The sequence below is a fragment of the Rhineura floridana genome, chromosome 5, assembly GCF_030035675.1.
Source record: "Rhineura floridana isolate rRhiFlo1 chromosome 5, rRhiFlo1.hap2, whole genome shotgun sequence".
NCBI lineage: Eukaryota > Metazoa > Chordata > Lepidosauria > Squamata > Rhineuridae > Rhineura > Rhineura floridana.
In genome coordinates this window covers 188170159-188189014 of record NC_084484.1, presented here as the reverse complement: position 1 = coordinate 188189014, position 18856 = coordinate 188170159, and the positions used below count along the sequence as shown (strand labels likewise).

General features: G+C 56.5%; 1 protein-coding gene across 3 annotated transcripts; it reads left to right on the top strand.

Annotated features, from left to right (window-relative positions):
• Positions 1-591: 591 nt before the first annotated feature.
• Positions 592-18584, top strand: TRIM3 (tripartite motif containing 3). Of its 3 annotated transcripts, none has more exons than XM_061629284.1 (12): positions 592-1155; positions 2261-2436; positions 5926-6169; positions 6601-6752; positions 6893-7073; positions 10267-10990; positions 11291-11394; positions 11502-11669; positions 12528-12708; positions 14019-14089; positions 15911-16051; positions 17147-18584. In XM_061629284.1, exons 2-12 carry the CDS (start codon positions 2306-2308, stop codon positions 17297-17299), a joined length of 2250 nt encoding a protein of 749 aa, XP_061485268.1. In that variant the 5' UTR covers positions 592-1155; positions 2261-2305; the 3' UTR covers positions 17300-18584. The 3 variants fall into 3 exon arrangements, with proteins under 3 accessions (XP_061485268.1, XP_061485267.1, XP_061485266.1); XM_061629283.1 differs by lacking the exon at positions 592-1155 and adding an exon at positions 1441-1819 and having other exon boundaries at positions 12528-12696; XM_061629282.1 differs by lacking the exon at positions 592-1155 and adding an exon at positions 1441-1819.
• Positions 18585-18856: the final 272 nt, after the last annotated feature.

Here is an 18856-nt window from a genome sequence, read left to right as displayed (position 1 = left end):
CAGAGAAGAGGTGGTGGTTCCATGTTGCTGCCTCCCAGGCTGGGGATGAGTTGGGCTGTGGCACTTAGGATCATGTGGCCGACAACCGGACTGGAGAGGCTTTTGGCCTCATCCAGTAGCCCAACAGGCTCTTCTGATGTTCACTGGAATGATTCAGGGTCACCCAGTGAATTTAATAGGCATGGCATTCTGCAAGATTTAGTGCTGGCTGCTGCTTTGGGCGGGTTTAAAAGTGGTTTAGATAAATGCATGAAGGATAAGAAGTCTTTTAACCACTATTAGCCACAGTGACTTAGTGGTGCCCCCACATCCCATGAGCATCTGCCTCTAGGGCTAAAGCAGGGAGGGCGGTTGCCTTCCTGCCCTGCCGGGCACTTCCCACACACACACGGATCATTGCAGAGAGAGAGAGAATGTCTTAATTGGGCCTCCGGAAGGCGCTTCCATGAAAAATCTCCAGCGGCACTGGGCGCCATGCGGTGACCTTCCTGAACTGCGGGTGGGGGGGGCAGAGGACCCTCCCTGGAGCGAAGAAGCCCCTCCCTCCTGCCACTCCCCTGCAGCATCCTCCGCGGGTACCCTTTGCCTAGATGCAGTTCCCATGACAACCACCATCGCTCCCTCCTCCCTTTCCCGTAGCGGGCTGGAGCAGGCTCTTCTCCTCGCCTCCCGGGGCAAGGGCGGCCTGACGCTCGCTCCTGGCCCCCCACCCCCCACCTCGGTGGGCTCCGCTTCTCCGGCTTGGGCACTGCGGAGGAGCCGCAGCTGCTGCGGCTCCGGCGGCTTGGCGCGGCGGGCGCGACCATTCCTGCTTCCGGAGAGGGGGCGGGACAGGGCGGCCCCGCTTGCCCAGAGGTCCTGACTTTCTCGGGGCTTAGGCGGAGGCCGCGAGTGGGAAGGGAGACGGTCCCCGGCCGCCTCCGGCTAAGGGCGCCGGCCGAAACCCCCCCTCTCGCCCCCCTCCGGCGTGTGCAGTGGTACGCTCCGGCCGCGGAGGAGATGCGGTGAGCCAGCCCAGCCCAGCCGGAGCGGGAGGCGCCGCCGCCACCTGGTGCAGCACGCCGGGCCTCCCCCCCGCGGGCGTCCCGGGCGATGTGGGCTCTGGTCCCTCCAGCACCCCCCCGCTAAGCCGTCAGCCAGGCAGCCACTCCGCCGGTGAGTGAATGGTGCCAAGATCGGGGCGGGGGGAGGGGAATGGGCCGCCTCTCCCGGGCTGGCACGCGCGGAAGGCGCCTGGCGCAGAGCCACGAAGGGACGGCCGGTCGAGCAGCAGGCGAGGAAGGGCGGGGCCGGGTTTCTGGAGCAAGGCGGCGGGGCCGATACCCCTGCGGGACCCTCTTGGTTGCGCCCCCGTGTGCCGGCGGGGGCAGGGCCGGGGCGGGGCAGGGGCGGGGGCGGGGCAGGGGCGGGGGCGGGGCCGCCCCCCCCTCGCCCAGCTGATTTCCCTTCCGCCTCCCGCAAGCAGCGGGGCGGGCTGCTCTTTTTCCTTTGGCGCTCGGGGGCGCCTTGGCCCCGGCCCAGCGTGTCTTGCCGGGAGGGGCCCTTCCCTGAGCACCGAGGGGCGGGGAAGCGGCTTGCCGCCCGCAGACCCTCCTCCTCCTCCTCCTCCTGGCCGGGCTGTGTGGCACACAGCTGCCTCGCCTCCCTTCCAGGGGAAGGGGAGGAGCCGACGCCTCCGCCCGCCCAGCCCGGCTCGCCGCGGGCCGTCCTACTGCTAGACCCGGAAGGTCCTCGGGCCGCCGCTGCGCCATGCCTGGAGTGCAGGCGTGAGGCTCCTGACAGCCGGACCCGAGGGGGCCCCCGCGGCCCGGAGAACCCGGTGAGAGCGCCACTCCCCGCCTAGCCCTGCGCCGCTGCCGGGATGTGGCCCGCCGCGTGGGGTGAGGGCGGCGGGCGGGCAGGCGTCGCAGGCCTGGCCCTCGGACTGGCCCTCGGACTGGCCCTGAGGGAGGGGCGGGAGGGGGAGCCGGCCTGGCAACGGGGGGAGGCAGATGTGCATCTTCTGGCTCTTGGGCCAAGGTGACTTGTAGTTCCTGGCGGTGTGTCCCCCCCGTGGTGGCGGGGAGGGAGGGAGACCGATTTGTAGAGGAGCTGCTCACCTAGCCCTGCATACTGCCGAGTAGGGGAGGAATGATTTTCAGGACCCCGCTCTCCCCTGTGCCAAGGGGGAGAGTGTGTGTGCGTGTTTGGGTTGCGGTGCCTCCTCCTGAGGTCTGGTGTCACCCTTTGTCCGCCTCTTCCGCCCTTCCTTCCTTGGCAGGCCAGCCGCAGAGGGTGCCACTCAGGCCTCCACCCGACCGTCACCATGGCGAAGCGAGAGTCGAGTTCGAGCCCAGTGGTGCGGCAGATCGACAAGCAATTCCTAGTGTGCAGCATCTGCTTGGACCGCTATCACAACCCCAAGGTGCTCCCGTGCCTCCACACCTTCTGCGAAAGGTGAGAGCAACCCTTCTCTTTCTGCTCCCCCCTCCCACTCCACATCTGCCTTCCCCTGGCCTGGAGGTCATCAAGAGTTGTGGTTTTCAAAATCCAGCTTCCTGCAGTTTCCGGTCAAGAGACTGCAGTGATGAGCTTTACTCTGCTGAGCACAACAGAAATTGGAAGTGCTGCTTTGCTTTATTTATTTATGTATTTATCTTGAGGGGTGTGAGGGAAAGGAGGAACTGGGGAACAAGTAACAGACTTCTAGGGTGTCTCTCTAAGTTGTGTGTTGGGGGGAAGAGGGAGATTTCTGGGAGGTTGAGCTGACCCCCCACTGGCTTCTGAGTATTGCCATTTCTAGTATTACTCTTGAGTTGGTTGGTTCTTTTGTGGGGATGGGGACCAGCCTGTTTGTCTTATGGAGAATGAAGGAGGACATTGGTGGCAGATGAGGGCATCTATCGCATTGGAAGGCTCGCCCTTGGTGCCATGGATAATGCCAGTAGGTAGGCCCTGTGATAGTGCTGCCAGAGGAAGGCAGAGCTGGCATCTGGCTCTGCCATGTGGCCTGTTGTTGCTGGTGAGGATCTGTTTCAGGTTGTCTGTGAGCAAATACAGCCCTGTCCCCCGAGGCCTGTGAGGGGGAAGTGCTGTTGTCCAGGATGGGCTTGTAGATCATTGGTGATGTGTGTGAGTGATTTGAACTGGGAGCTCTGAGTGACAGCAATAGCAACAAGTGGTGTTCTCTTGTTTTCTGTTCTCACTCTGCTTTGTAGTAGATTGTTCTGAGCGCTAGTCTAGAAATATAATGCAGCCATTGCCCCTGTGTCTTCTCCACCCCCACCCCACCCCATCTCCAGTGCCCAGTAAAGTCACACGCAGGCTGTGATGGACATGGCAACCCCTGTTCTTTTACCTCCCAGCATCTGATAAGTGACTGGCCTGTTCTTCACCAATATGTCTCAGCCCATTTTGAAGGCAACTTATGCTAGGGGCCATTGCAACATCCTTTGCGATATGATCTCTGTAGATATGTAACACAAGCAAGCCATCTTTGGATGTCTGACATCTTCTTTCCCTCAAAGTTGTTTTATGTGTACCACACTTTGAGATTCACCTTAGAGAAAGCTGCAAAGACCAGGAAGTGTCTCATTTCTTTCAGCCATTAGATTGGCTCCCCTATTGCTTTTGATGCTTTTTTAATGCTTCTAAATTTACTGAAGTTGAGATATATTATGTCCCTGGCATTCCCACAGTCTACCAGGGAGGTTACCCGATCAAAAAGTGAGATAGATTAGTCTGGCAGGATTTGTTCTTGACAAATCCATGTTGGCTTCTAGTAATCGCTACATTGTTTTCAAGGTGCTTACAGATTGACCGCTTTATAATCTGCCCCAGAATTTCCCCAGGGATCGATGTCAGGCTGACTGGTTTGTAGTTCCCAGTTCCTCCTTTTTGCCCCTTTTGAAGATAGGGACATTAGCCCTCTTCCAGTCATTGGGCACTTCACCCTCCTCTACGATTTCACAAAGATAATAGACAGTGGTTCTGAGGGTTCTTCAGCCAGTTCTTTCATTACTCTAGGATGCAGGTCATTGGGCCCTGGAGATTTGAACTCGTTCAAAGTGATTAGGTGTTCCTTGACCATTTGTCTATCCATCTCAAGCTGCAATCCTACCCCTTCATGTTTGCCAGGAGGGTCATAGACCCTTTTTTGGAAGAAGACTGAGCCAAAGTAGAAACTGAGCATTTCTGCCTTTGTCATCTGTTATCATTCTGCCACCCTCATTGAGTAGCTGTGCCACCATTTCTTTTCTCTGTCTTTTACTATGGACATACCTGAAGAAAGCTTTTTTGTTGCATTTAGCATCTCTCACTAAATCAGCTCATTCTCAGCTTTTGCCTTCATGACACCATCCCTGCAATTCCGTGCTACCCTGCCTGTACTCTTCCTTTGTGGCCTGGCCTTCTTTCCACTTCCTGTATGTGTCCTTTTTTGTTTTCAGGTCCTCTCTACGCTTTCTGTGAAGCCGCATTGGCTTCTTCTGTTGTCTTCCCCCTTCTTTCCTTGACGGAATTGTTTGCCATTGCGCCTTTAGAATTTCCTCTTTTAGAAACTCCTGCCCCTTTTTGGACTCCTTTTTGTATTAGTGTCGCTTACCATGGGACCTTACTTAGCGTTAGCATGCAAGAGTTATTTCCCCCTATAGCAGGTTTTGGGTGGGTGGAGAGGGACTGAAGTCAGCATTAGTGGCTTTCTGAGGCATGCTTAGGTGGAGGTGCAGTCAAATTCAGCGTGCCCGCAAGAGCGCCATGCACTGTCCCATCCAGGCATCATCGTGTGAGTGCAGCCACAGGATTGAGACAGGCCTGTGTGGAGAGGCTGCCCCTTTCAATTGGGAAGGGTTAGGCCCTGTAGTGAAAGCTTTATTAGAAGGCTATACCCCTTGGTCCTCGGGGAAGGAGCGGGCTGTACATTTAAAAACACAATGAAGTAACCTCCCTCTGCTCTCATTGTTGCCACAATGGAAGGACAAGGGCAGGGAATGGCTGGGGGCTTTTGTGGATCGCTGGCCCAGGGCCAGGGCCAGGCTGGCCCTCTTTTGGCCTTGTGCTGAGATCTGGGAATCCACACTGGCTTCCGACAAGTGCCAGTCTCCACGTCCAGATCTTCTGCCGGGCACACTGCGACCTTGCAGATGGTCTGGTCCCCTGGAGAGGCACCAGTCTCTGCTGCCAAAGCCAGAACCTCATTGGAGGTGGCTGAGCTGGGTGTGATGATTCAGTGGTGGACGTGGGGAGGTGCTTGGGTGGCATAAGAGGCCTTGCAGGGGTGGCCTCATACCTGAAGGAGGAGCCAGCAAAGCATGGTGCTGCTGTGACCGGCCACAGCTGCATGGCCAATGTGGCAGGAGGCTGTGGGTCCACGGTGCAGGGTGGCCTCTGGCTCTTCTTGGGGCAGGCACGGCAGGACTGCCTTGCTCCGGAGTGGCTCTGCCAGAAGAAGGGGGCTTGAAGTGCAAGAGAGTAGGGGGTGTTGGGTGGGACCTGGCAGGTGGCGTGGGTTGTTTGCACTCCGGGTGGGGCGGGGAAAGGCTTTGAGCAAAGCGGCTTCCACTACAGGCCCATCCTGCAGCTGGAGAACGTAGGAGCAGAATTCCTTGGATGCTTGCAGGTGAAGAGGCACCTGTCAGGGGTGCTGTGCATGGAGGGCAGGGGTGTGTGTGTTGTGTTGGGGGGAACAGAGCTGACTGTAACAGGTCCCTCCCAGCCCTGAAGACTACAGTGCTCTGAAGCTTCTTGACTCCTCTGTTCTCCCCGGTCTGTCTTCCCCCCCTCTTTCCGCTCCCCCCCCCATTTCCTGCCACTCCCCCCCCCATTTCCTGCCACTCCCTCCTGGCTTCGTCTGTGCCGCCTCCTCCTCCTTGCCCTTCCTCCCCTCCCTGTGAGCAGCGGGCACTAGGCCACCTGACCCTCCGTCTCCTCTTGCCTGCTCTGCCCCAGGTGTCTCCAGAATTATATCCCACCCCAAAGCTTGACCCTCTCCTGCCCCGTGTGCCGCCAGACCTCCATCCTGCCCGAGAAGGGCGTGGCTGCCCTCCAGAACAACTTCTTCATTACCAACCTCATGGAAGTGCTGCAGCGGCAACCTGACAGTGCCAGCCACGAGGACGCTGCCGCTGCCATGCTGGACTCCGTCAGTGCTGTGCCCGGCAAGCCGCTCTCCTGCCCCAACCACGAGGGGAAGGTGGGTGCTCTGCGCGTGTGTAGGGTGCTGGAGGGGCCCATCTGGGAGGTGGGTGGAGGAATGGCTGTGAAAGGAGCTGCAGTATATTTTTGGGGAGAGGTCTGCCGGGATGGGCAGGTTCCCCTACACCAGTTTCTCAGGAGGACTGCGAAGGGGCCTGCTGTGGGCCTGGAGTCTCTCCCCAGGTGTGGAGGTGGGAGCCTGGAGGCACTTTGGTCAGCGTGGCATCTCCAGGGGAGACCCTTTGCCCCTCTGAGGTCTCCCTTTCTGAACTGGATTGACCCTGGGGCCTTTGACTTGCTCAGCTGCGGCAGCCCCTCCCCCAGGGCCACTCAGGAGGGAGGGGCCTGCTCTGGCTCCTGCTCCCCCAAGGCTGGCTGAGGTGGGGGAATGGGCTGGCCCTTGTACCGGTGGCTTCTTCCTCTCCCCAGATGATGGAATACTACTGTGAGTCCTGCGAGACGGCCATGTGCCACGAGTGCACGGCAGGCGAGCATCGAGAGCACATGACGGTTCCCTTGCGCAACGTCGTGGAGCAGCACAAGGCTTCCCTGCGGCAGCAGCTGGACGCCATCAAGAGCCGGTACCGCCCTGGGCCAAGGGGTGGGTGGCATTGCAGCGGGGCTTCTGAGGAGCCGGGAGGGGCAGCAGCTACTGCTCTGGCCAAGGTCTGGCGTCTGCAGCATTGGCTGGACCAGCAGGCCTCCCCTGCTTTCCTTCCAGGCTGCCGCAGCTGGCCACAGCCATCGGGCTGGTGTCCGAGATCAGCCAGCAGCTGGTGGAGCGCAAGAATGGTGCTGTGGCTGAGATCGGAAGCACTTTTGCTGAGCTGGAGAAGGCCCTGCACCAGAGGAAAGGGCTGCTGGTCCGGGACTTGGAGGCCTTGTGTGGGGCCAAGCAGAAGGTAAGCCCTGGCTGGGGTGATCTCTCGCCTCCTGCTCCAGCTGTCTGACTGAGCCCCCAGACCAGTCTTTGCTGGGCCCTCAGAAGCCAGAGAGGCCTGTTTTAGCAAAGGCCATTAGAGCCAGAGACTCACCATGCTGGGCCAGCCCAAACATTCAGCTTCCCGTCGTCACCAGCCTCTTCCTCCTGGGAGATTCTCTGCCTCTGTCTTCCCCACAGCATCTGGCATGCGGCGTTAGACTGCTCCTGTATGTGCAAGCTCCACTTTCCTCCTGTGGCGAATCGCTGCTGTCAGGCCTGTTATCTAACAATTTGTACAATCCTGTCTCAAAGCCACGTCAGCCACTTTGCGATGGCGTTACAGAGAGGGAGGCTAAATTCTCTCTACCCGCTTATTCCACACGATGCTTAATTTCATGAACTTCGATCATGTCCACAGTCCTCCCTCCCCCTTTTGCTGCTCTTTTCTCCCTAACCCTGAATAAAGAGTTGCAGCTGCTTTAGCCTTGCAAGGTTGGCGTTCCAGACCTGCTGAACGTTTTAGAAAATGCCTTTTATGTGTGCCTTTTCTGGCGCCTTGCCAAACGTTTTGGAGCTAATGGTGACCAGAGCCATACATTGATTTAAATAACAGCATTGAGATACCTTGCATGGAATTTGCTTTTTTTAAAATATCTCACTGGTCTCAGTACAGTTTCATGTGGGGGCACTACTTATCCTCCCCCCCATTGTGAGAATTGGCCTTTATTCCTGCACTGCTGCTGCTTCACCCATGACTGCGAGGTTGACCCGGAGCTTTGATGGGGGTTTTGTCAAAAGGATTTTGGAAGCCAGCTGTGGAGCCACTGAGCTCAGGTAATCTTCCAGACCCTGACGTGAGCTGTGGGATTGTTGGCTCCCTCCGTGCCCTCCCTCCTTGTTAGGGGCCTTTCCTCTCATTTCCCATTCAACGTTCATTACAGTTTGCTGCAGTATCCCAGTTGACAATCAGTGGGTGGCACTTGGTCCAATCTGAAGCTGGAATCTGAGTCTCTTTTGGAGAGCAAGTTCTGTCAGTCATCATTAGCCAGTTCAGGCGCCGTGGCAGTTTCAGTTAGTTGTAAACAGGAAATTGGAAGGAGGGAGCAAGTGTGAGTGGAGAGGAGGGACTGTGCACATTGGCAGCATGCACGATTCACCGTGGTTTGGAGGGTTGTCTGAACTTAGCAAGTGTCTCTGCCGCAGGACCTTTACTTTAGTTTCTGTTTGTATTTGAGGGTTTTCAAGAGCCTACCAAGGCAGGGCTTCCAGCGTGGCTTCTGCAAGGGAAGGTTCTTCTTCAGCAAAGCCTTAATAATAACCCCTGCTTTATTGATGCTTTCCTTCCTTCCTCATGGCTGATGGATTTGTACTTTCCTGGGCCTTGGTGATGGTGGTAGGTAGACAGTGTAAGGAGGCCGTCTTTAGCATAATGTTTACATGAGGTGCGAAGTGTCAGCAGTTTCACATTTGAACTGTTAAGAACTTTTTGGTGGACACTGTCCAGCCTTAGGGGTTTGCTGTTACTGTTTAATTTGATCAGTTTGTTCTGAAGGAGCCTTTTTTTTTTTGCAGTTTCAAATGTACTTAAATCCTAAATACTGTCTCTAAAATCCCAGAAGGATGGGAACTGGAGAATTCTGCTAGGGAAGGTCTGGAGTTCAGTGTGGGCTGATCCTGGCTGAAATTCCACTCTGGGCCTTGTGACTTGAAGCGACCACAAGTGGGTGTTTTGTGAGATTTCAGGCTGAGCGTGAATAGCGGCTTCTGAAAACAGTTGTTGTTCTTTTTGAATAACAAAGCATATATCGAGGGGGCCAACATAGTTGCTTTTCTCTTCCCAGCTCTCCACCTGCCTTAGACCTGTGCTCCCAACTGACCAATGGCCAGCCCCTCCCTGTTTTCCAAACAGCAGAGATTTTTGTTCTCTGGTTGAGCCAGTGGCCAGTTGGCTAATGGGAAAATGAATCTGTGGTAGGCTCAGCCCTGGCCCTTGCACCCCTGCACCTGTGTACTGACTGTCCCTCTGCTCCAGGCCAGTCTGGGGACTGGGCTGTGGGTCTGACACTGTCCCTGCCCCCCCCCCCGGCAAGGCTGTCGGCACCTGTGTCCATGTCCTGTCTCGCTTCTGCTGCTCCCTCCCAACCGGGGTGGCTGCTGAGCCTATGGCACCTGCATCTGACACCAGGCAGGGTGTGGTGAAATGTGGTCTGCTGAGCCTGAGGGGAAACTCTGCAGAGGGCAAGCCCGCATGGGTGAGCCCAGGCGGGCCCTGCCATGGCTGCAGCATCCCCACGTGATTGAGGAGCCTTGATAACCTTTCCCAAGCTGGGAGTTGCCCATGGACTACTTGCAGGGAGGCTGAGAGCATCTTGCAATGCAGGGTCCCATCACGGGCCCCCATGAGGCTCCGCGCCACACACAGTGCACCCAGCCTCCACGCAGGTGGCTCCCAGTGGCAGCTCCAGACGCTTCACAGTTGAGAGGTCCTGTGGGCAGTAGCAGGTGTGGCTGAGGCTGTGCTTGGAGACCTGGGCCGCCTCCTCCTCCTCCTCCATCACTTACTACAGCCTCTTCTCTGTGGACCCCAAGAGAACCCCAGAGTGCTTCCAGGATCAGTCCTTCTGTCCTGCCCTCCGATGCATTCATTCCGTCACTTCTGCCCCCAATCTCACTTTAGGAAGTGACCATCTGTTACAGGGAGAGAGGAAGCTGCCTTATATTGCGACAGGCCATTGGTCCAACTAGCTCAGTATTGTCTACACTGACTGGCAGCGTCTCTCTCCCAGCCCTAGCTGGAGATGCTGCCGTTGGGGATTGGACCTGGGACCTCCTGTTGGCAAAGCAGATGCTCTTCTCCTGTCCACATGGAGGGCTGGGCACCCCTTTCCCTGGTCAGTGGATATGCAAAGCCACTGGTGTGTAGGCTGAGACCCCCACCCATCTGCAGGAACCAACTGGGGGTGGGAGTCTGCAGTGGGGCCTGAAGCAGGCCGCGTGGTGGGAGGGAAAGCACTGCAGCAGCAGCAGCAGCACCCTCCAGTCTTCCAACCTGGTCTGTCCACTGGGAGGTGAGTCCTCAGCGGCAGATGTTGTGAGGATGGCTACCCAGCCGCCTCACCCTGCCCAGCCGCACCTGCTGGCCTGCCAGTGTCCAGCTCCTCCCTCTCCCGCAGGTGCTGCAGGCCCAGCTGGACACCCTTCGCCAAGGCCAGGAGAACATCTTGAGCAGCTGCAGCTTCACTGAGCAGGCGCTGGACCACGGCTCGGAGACAGAGGTGCTGCTGGTGAAGAAGCAGATGAGCGAGCGGCTGAGCGAGCTTGCGAGCCGCGAGTTTCCCGAGCAGCCCCATGAGAACGCCCAGGTGGACTATGTGGTGGAGACGGAGGGTGTGCGCAAGTCCATCCTCAACTTGGGTGTGCTGCTCAGCACCAGTGCCATCGCTCACAAGACCGTGGCCACCGGAGAGGGCCTTCGCCACGCTGTGGTCGGCCAGGCCGCCTCGCTCACCATCACCACCAAGGACAAGGACGGCGAGCTGGTGCGCAGCGGCAGCGCCTGTCTGCAGGCCAAGGTGACGGCGCCTGACGGCTCTGCCCTGGACCACGAGGTGCTGGATAACAAGAACGGCACGTACGAACTGCTGTACACTCCTCGCCATGAGGGCGACCACCTTCTCTCCATCCACCTCTACGGGCAGCTGATCCGCGGCAGCCCCTTCCGCGTCAAAGCTGTCAAGGCTTCCGACGTGCCCCCCTCCCCAGATGACGTCAAGCGCCGGGTCAAGTCCCCCAGCAGTGGCCACATCCGCCAGAAGGCTGTGCGCCGCCCATCCAGCATGTACAGCAGTAGCAAAAAGAAGGAGAACCCCATTGAGGACGAGCTGATCTTCCGTGTGGGTCAGTGTCGGGGAGACGCCTGTGGGTGCCGGGAGCAGGCAGGTGACCCTGCAGCGTGGCCGCTTCCCCTGGGGGCACGGACGGCGCTGCTGCTTAGGTCTCGTGCAGCACTTGCCTGCCACTGCACTGGCCACCTGTATTTAATGGTCAAGGTAGAGAGCGGGGAGGGGAGCTGATGGGCAAATTCAGGGGCTGGCTGCCTCCAAGTGAGCAGCCTTAGCGTGAGTGAGCTTTCTTGAGCTGCTTTTCACTGACCTTTGCCGTCTCTCTCTCTCTCTGTCTCCCTTCCTCTGGCTGCAGGTAGTCGGGGCCGGGAAAAAGGTGAATTCACCAACTTGCAGGGGATTTCCACCTCCAGCAGTGGCCGCATCGTGGTGGCCGACAGCAATAACCAGTGCGTGCAGGTAGGGTGTGGCCAGCCTTGCCCCTGCCTCTAGCTGCCTGCTGAGGCTGACTGGGCCACCACCTGACACACACTCTCTCTCCCCCCTCCTCCTCCGGTACATGCCAGGTCTTCTCCAACGAGGGCCAGTTCCGTCTGCGCTTCGGCGTGAGAGGCCGCTCCCCAGGCCAGCTGCAGCGCCCCACAGGGGTCACCGTTGACCTCAATGGGGACATCATCATTGCAGACTATGACAATCGCTGGGTCAGCATCTTTTCCCCTGAGGGCAAGTTCAAGGTAAGGTCTCCGAGGAGGCAGAAGGCAACTTCCACCCACCCCCCAGTTGGGGGCTGCAATTATGGGGTATGGAAGGGTCTTTGGCTCCCATCAGAAGTGAAAGAAGTAGCACTGTAGAGTTCCCACCACCACTGGGAAGGGTGATGCCTGCCCCCCTCCATGCCTTGCAGTCTTGGTACCACCAGGTGTCTGGAGAAGGTTTGGAAGGCAGACCAAATGGGCCTGTGATATTCTGGAATGTTTGGGATGCCAATTTCCTTGTTGGAGCCTGGCGGTTGAGCTAACTAGATGACCCCATAAGATCCTGACCCTAAGGAGGGAGCTGTGGCAAACTTATCCAGGTGGCTGATGGAGGAAAGTGTTGCTTTTGCAGGGTCATGTTCTGGGGAACATGGCAGGGTGCAGATGGAACAAAGTGTGTGTGTGCGTGCGTATGCGCGCTAGGAGAGATGGGCCAGAGCTGAAGACTGGTGGAAGGGCTGAACCCCAAACCCAGGCTGTGACTCCTCCTTACCTTGTTTGTGTGTAGGCCACACTTAGGAACATCAGCAGCTGCCTTAGACCAGGTCAGATGGCAGGATTGTTTAGCCGAGGTCTGCCTACCATGACTGGCGGTAGCTGTTGAGGTTGTCAGGCTGAGAAGGGCCTGCCTCATGACTTGCTACCTGATTTTTCTTTTTTTTAAAACCAAACTTGGAGATGCCACTTGAGGATTGACTGTGGGGCAGTCTCCTGCCACTGAGTTGTGGGCTCCTCTGTGGTCTGATGGGTGGCTCCGTTCTCGTTTTCCCTGCCTGCCTGCCTGGCATTGCCTTCGCAGGTGGCATCTCTGATCTTTCTCTTCCTCCCCCCCCCCAGACCAAAATTGGAGCGGGCCGCTTGATGGGCCCCAAGGGCGTGGCTGTAGACCGCAACGGGCATATCATTGTGGTGGACAACAAGGCCTGCTGCGTCTTCATCTTCCAGTCAAATGGGAAGCTTGTGACCAAGTTTGGCTGCCGAGGCACCTCAGAGCGCCAGTTTGCAGGTACCCTTGATGGTAATACACTGACAGGTTTCCTCTTGTTACCGCATGCCGTTGGCTTCTGCCGGGGCCAGGCTGGGACCGGGTTGGTGAGTACGCTCTCTCGCGCTCTCTGCGGCCAGCCCTGCTGCGCTGCCTTTGTTCTGGGAGACTTACTTGTTGGTGGGGGAAGGGGTAGGCTTGCCAGCTCTCTGCTCTGTCGCCCGGGCCTTGCTCCTTTGCTGTGGACTGTGGGCTGTTCCTTACCACAAGGGCACTTCTTCAGCTTCACTAACAGTTCTGGCCATTGGTGTGGTCACTAACATGTCTGTGCCCTTCTCTTCCATAGTTAGCACTCTGCTCTGTGGGTGATTTTACCCCAACCTGCTGTCATCCAGAACTTGTTGGGCTCCAAGACCCAGCAGCCAGTATGTCCACGGTTGGGGCTGACAGCAGCTGGAGTCCAGCAACATCTGGAGGCCACCTGGTGGGGAAGGGTGGTTTTGCACATCCACTCAGGTGCTGAGAATTGGCATTGGGCCTGGGGTAAGGTGCATGATTGGAGCCTCCTCCCTAAACCTTCCTTCAAACCAAATGTTACTACTCTCTTTGAACAAGTGTTTAAGTGACTTAGGGTTAACTTAGGGTGAGAAATATTATTTATTTATTTGTTTGTTTATTATTTGATTCATATCCCACCCTTCCTCCCAGCAGGAGCCCAGGGCGGCAAACAAAAGCACTAAAAACACTTTAGAACGTCATAAAAACAAACATTAAAATACATGAAAACAAAACAACTTTAAAAACATTTTTAAAAAAGCTTTAAAAACATCTTTAAATAAAAGGGTTAAAAATATTATTTAAAAAAACACATATTAACAAGCAATTCTACACAGATGCAGACTGGGATAGGTCTCAACTTAAAAGGCTTGTTGAAAGAGGAAAGGTTCTATGTTGTGCAGAACAGACCTCCTGATAAGAGACTGTCTGGTGGCTCCCCTCGCACTCTCCCCTTGCCTCTGGGTTGGGGCCAGGCGGGGCCCTCAGGGGGCGGCGTTTGGCTCAGGGCCTCTTAGGTGTGCACTCACTTCAGGCAACAGAAGCAGGCGATCGACTCTCTCCCACTCTCCCCACATGATTTCTTTTCCTCTTTCTATAGACAATTTCTGTATGTCCGTGTGCCTTGAATGTACCTCCCAAAGAGAGCCCAGTTCTTTGACCCAAACTTTCCCACTGTTGTCTTCTCCAGCCCTTTGCAGTTGCCCCCCCCCCCCGGCCCTCAGATTCCCAGCAGTGGCAGGCCAAGTCTCCCTCCCTCTTCCTTTCTTTTCTTTTCCTTTCCTCAGGACCACACTTTGTTGCCGTCAACAACAAGAATGAGATTGTGGTGACTGACTTCCACAACCACTCCGTGAAGGTGAGAGTTCAGCCCTGCAGGACCCTTCCAGCCTTCCCTTCAAAGCTAGGGCTAGGAGGCAGGGGGTAGCCTTGCCTGCCTGCCTCTTCTGCTATTGCCATGAAAGCCAGCATCCCCCGCTCCCCATTTCCCTGAATGGAGGTGGGCTGCAAAGCCTCTGTGTGTGTGTGTGAGTGAGAGAGAGAGAGAAGATTCACAACGAGGTTCAACTGCCAGCTCTTCAAGTTTAAATTGCCAGAGAGAGAGAGAGAGAGACTGTGTGTGTGCATGCGTGTGAGAGAGAGACTGGCTTTTGTTGAGGCTGCCTTTCCATTCCCCTGGCACTCCTGGGGAAGAGTTGCATCAAGTCTGAAATACTTCTGGGGAGTCTGTGTCCGTGTCTGGTGCTGCTGTCCCACTCCCCAAAGCACACCACAGCAGTTGAGAGGCTGCCCCAAAGGTGCAAGAGCTCCAGAGCTGAGTAGGAAGCACCTGCTTTGCATGCTGCCAGAGGTCCCTCTCCTTTCAGTAAAAAGGGTCCCAGGGAGAGGCCTGTCAGAACAGCGCGTGCTGGCTGAAAGGAACCCACAGTTGGGGGCTCAGCAGATTTGCAAGGGAGCGTCACGTGTCCACCCAGAGAAGCACCTCCTCCTCCGTTTAGTGTCATGATGGAGCTCGTGAGGGTGCATTGGGGTAAACGTTGCCCTTCGCCTGAGTTATTGTGGGACCTGCTAGTCAGTCTGGATTTGGTGCAGCAATGCCCCCAATCCCGTGGCAAATTGAGTGACTCCAAATGGGCGTCAGGGAGGAAGAGGGCTTATTTGTTGGGGGGCTCTGTAAGAATGAAAAGATCTCCACAATTCCAAGAGCTGAAAAGGGGATTTAAGATCAAACAGCGGCTGCACTCAGTGGCCAGATGGGTTTGAGACAGGCTTTGAAAATGAGATGCACAGAACTGTTTTGCTTGGGGCAACAATGCAAGAAATCAGCATATTAATCAAGTGGGCAAAGTCTTCCCAGAGACAGGTAGTATAGTCATACTGAGTGTAAAAAGTGATATTCCCTCCAAAATTCAGACAGTGAAAAGGCTGAGGGTACATACACACCAATGTGCAGAGCAAAACCTCATTGAATAAAATACTCCACCCTTCCCAAGATCTTCCTGGATGGCTTTAGTGCACCGTTGTTATTTGGGGGGGGAGGCTTGGGTCTCCATCTGCAAAATGGGAGCATTGTTTTGGCAGTTTCATTATCCTGAGGATGGAAGTGAATGCTGATCACTTCCGTGCTAGGGCCAGGAACTGCAGGCTCCTGGAAGTCTTCTCACACAAAACTAGGCCTTAGCGTGGTCCATGACAGATGCTCTTGAAGGTCGCTGATTCATAGGGTCGCGGTTACACACAGGGTCGCTCTCTTTGCCTGTGCTGCACATAAGATCCGTGCGGCACAGCTGGCTCAATTGTCGAGTAATTCATAGGGGATAAGTTTTGCCCTGTACACCTCTTGAAATTTACCAAAGAATGTTTTAACTGTAGTTTTATATAATGATCAGCGATTCTGTATGTTGCAATGGCCTACGGCTAGGCAATAAAACTGACTGACTGACTGACTGACTGACTGGCCATAAGTCGTAATCGACTTGAAGGCACATAACAACAACAAGGGGGGGTGGGCATCCAGTGCCTTGTGTCTGGGGCAAGCCGTGCAAGGCCAAGCCATTCATTATTCTGCTCCCTTCCTTCTCCGATACATTCCAAGAGGCAAGGGGTGTGGGAGGGGGGCAGAGGCGCTGTGGAGGAGGGGAGAACTTTGCCAACCATGACGTGTCTGCCCACTCCCCAGGTGTACAGTGCCGACGGAGAGTTTCTCTTCAAGTTTGGCTCCCACGGCGAGGGCAACGGGCAATTCAATGCCCCAACGGGTGTCGCCGTGGATTCCAATGGGAATATCATTGTGGCTGACTGGGGCAACAGCCGGATCCAGGTACTTTGTGTGGGGGGGGGGGCAGGGGAACTGCTTATGCTGACAGGTATGTGTGTGTGTGTGTGGCTCCTCAGTCCATGTCTGGTGGCAGTGAAAGAAGAGGGCTTAAGACCCTGGTGAGGAGGAGGGTAATGAGCCAGCCGGGGGGGGGGCATTGTCAGGGTGATCCAGTTGATTTTTAAGGAGAGAGAGACAGTGTGTAAAGCCCCAGGAGTCCTCGCTGCCTGACTCTGAAGCCCTGCCCCTATTCCCAGGCACCAGTACAGGCAGTGGGATGGACCCTGCACATGCTCAGGCCAGCTCCTTGTCCTGGAGCCAAGCCTGGCCTCTGCAGCTTGGCCACAGTCCTTTTCTGGGCAGCTCAGCGATGCTGCTACCTCTGTTCTCTGGCAGCCAAGAGGCTGTGCTCTCTTAAGGACACGGGGAATGCCCCTGGTGGGGCACACCCAGTCTGACACCCTTTTTCCAGTGCTGGTGCACCTAGAAAGGCTGCGGGCAGGGCAGGGAAGCATCCCTGCCCAGCAGCTGTGCTTAGAGGTAGACAGGCTTTGAACCTGCAGGCTCTGCGGAGCTATTTTCTCCTTTGTGAATTTGCTGAGTCTTAAAACTGCCTCCGAGGTAGGGGCCTTTGTGGAATCTCTGTGTGGTGATTCAGTCATGAATTGCATGTCGTGTGAATGCCTCATTCTTGCACCTTTTGTCAGATGAACCTGAGCTGAGGGGGAGGGGGATCTTTTCCCCTGGTGGCTCTTCCCACGATTCTTGTAATTAGATGAAACTCCTCCTTTCATATTCTTTTCTTTGTAAACTGGACTTGTTTGCTTTTCCTGATAGAGAAGGTGGACCGCTCCTGTCTCATTTGGGTTGCTCTTTCTGGCACCTTTTTCCACCTCTGGCAGCATTTTTGGGGAGAGGTGACCAGCACTGTGCGCCATCTTCCCAGGGTAGCTGCCCCAGAGATGTCTTTCAGGGCATTAGGGCACCTCTTGCCTGGGCTCCTCTCCACCCCATGGATGGCAGCTGCTCTCCTGGGACTGGAAGTGTTGGCCTAAGGCTCCCTCTGCAGGCTCCTTATCCCGGTTCCTCCTTTTCCAGGTTTTCGATAGCTCAGGCTCCTTCCTCTCCTACATAAACACCACAGCGGATCCGCTCTATGGACCACAGGGCCTGGCGCTCACCTCTGATGGACATGTCGTGGTGGCAGACTCCGGGAACCACTGTTTCAAGGCCTACCGCTACCTGCAGTAACCGGGGGGGGGGGCAGCTGGGTCCAGGCGGGGGGGGGGAGTTGGGATGTTCCCTTGATCCACTTCCTGCCCACCTGCTGGCCTTAAAGATGTGGGCTGGGGGTGCTGGTCCCTCCGTGGGGCCCCTCCCCACACTGGGTTGTGGGCTGTCTGGCAGGTGTCTGTGTGAAGGTGCCAATTTCTCCGGAGGCAGCTCTATGCCCATTGAGTTCAGGATGCTTCCTGGGGTGGGTGTGCAAGGGGGTGCCTTTCGCTTGGCCATAAGCCTCTGGCCTCTTCAGAGGGGAGGGGACTCTCCCTCCCTCCCTCCCTCTTGGTGAGGGCACCGCAGCGCCTTGCCTGTTTAGAGGTCTTGGCATCCCTGCCCCCTCCCCATCATGGGGAGCAGCTAGCCCTCTTTAATTCTTTCCCCACTGCTTTGTACATCACTTTGCTCTTTCCTAACTTGGATTCGCTCTGCACTTTATCTCTGAGGCAGCCCCCTGTCCTCCCCCGCCCTCCCCCCCTTACCTAGCTATGGCTGTTTGAGGAGGGGAGGCAGGCGGCAGAATACTTGCCCCCCAGCAGGTGGTAGCGGAGCGACTGTCGCCTCTGGGCAGGGCAGGAAGGGGGGGGCATCACTGCCTGCTTTGATCTCTGGGGCTTCTGTGGGGCTGTCCTTCAGATGCAAAGAACCCAGGTGGGGAGAGGGCCAGACTTGCTATGGGGAAGGTGGGCCTTCCTCATCCTGAAGGGCACCTGCTACAAAGCAGTTTTTCCAAAGCCTGAGGTACTGCCTTCCCTCCCCCAATGGGGGTGAAGAGACCCTGCTTCATGGTGGCTTAGGCAGGGGGGCCTGGGCTGATGGCTCCAGCTGCGTGGCACCTGAGCCCAGCCTTGATTCCTGACCCTTGCCTTTGCCCTCCAGGGAAGGTGGAATTGCCACTGGGTCCCACTGCTACTTCCTGCAGGCTCTCTTTCAAGATGTCAGAGCTCTTTGTCCTCCCCCCCACCCCAAGAGGGAAGCAGAGTCCATGCTCCGCCACTCTTGGGGCGGTTTCTCGCCTGGGGGACTCTGCCCCTCCTTTGGGCCAAGCTGAACAGGCCTTTCTGCCTGCCCGCTTCCCTGTGCCCTTCCACTCAATAGCAGTTCCAGCTGTAGCCGCTGCCTTCCCTCCCCCTCTGCTCTCTGGGCCTTCCTCCCCCACACACTCCTGTCTGGCTGGGCTGGGTTGAGGCAGCCATGGGCTGACCATGAAATGTATGTATAAAATAAATAAATAAATAAATAAGTATTCTGAAAGTAATTCCATGTCTTCTTCCTGCAATTGTTCAGGGTGGGGGCGGTGCACGGCTGCATCACAGCCTCACTTATGGGGCAATACCTTCCACACAGGTGGCAGTGTTGCCCCTAGAGTCTGCTCATCACTGCAAGATCAGCAGGTTCAAAGCAGCACAAAAAGCTTCTGCCCCATCAACTGCCGCCATCTTTAAGGTGCTGTTTCATCACAAGTCAAAGCTGACCTGGGGCAGAGTTGCTGACAGGATCTGAAGTGGGAGGGGGCTGATAAAACCAGTT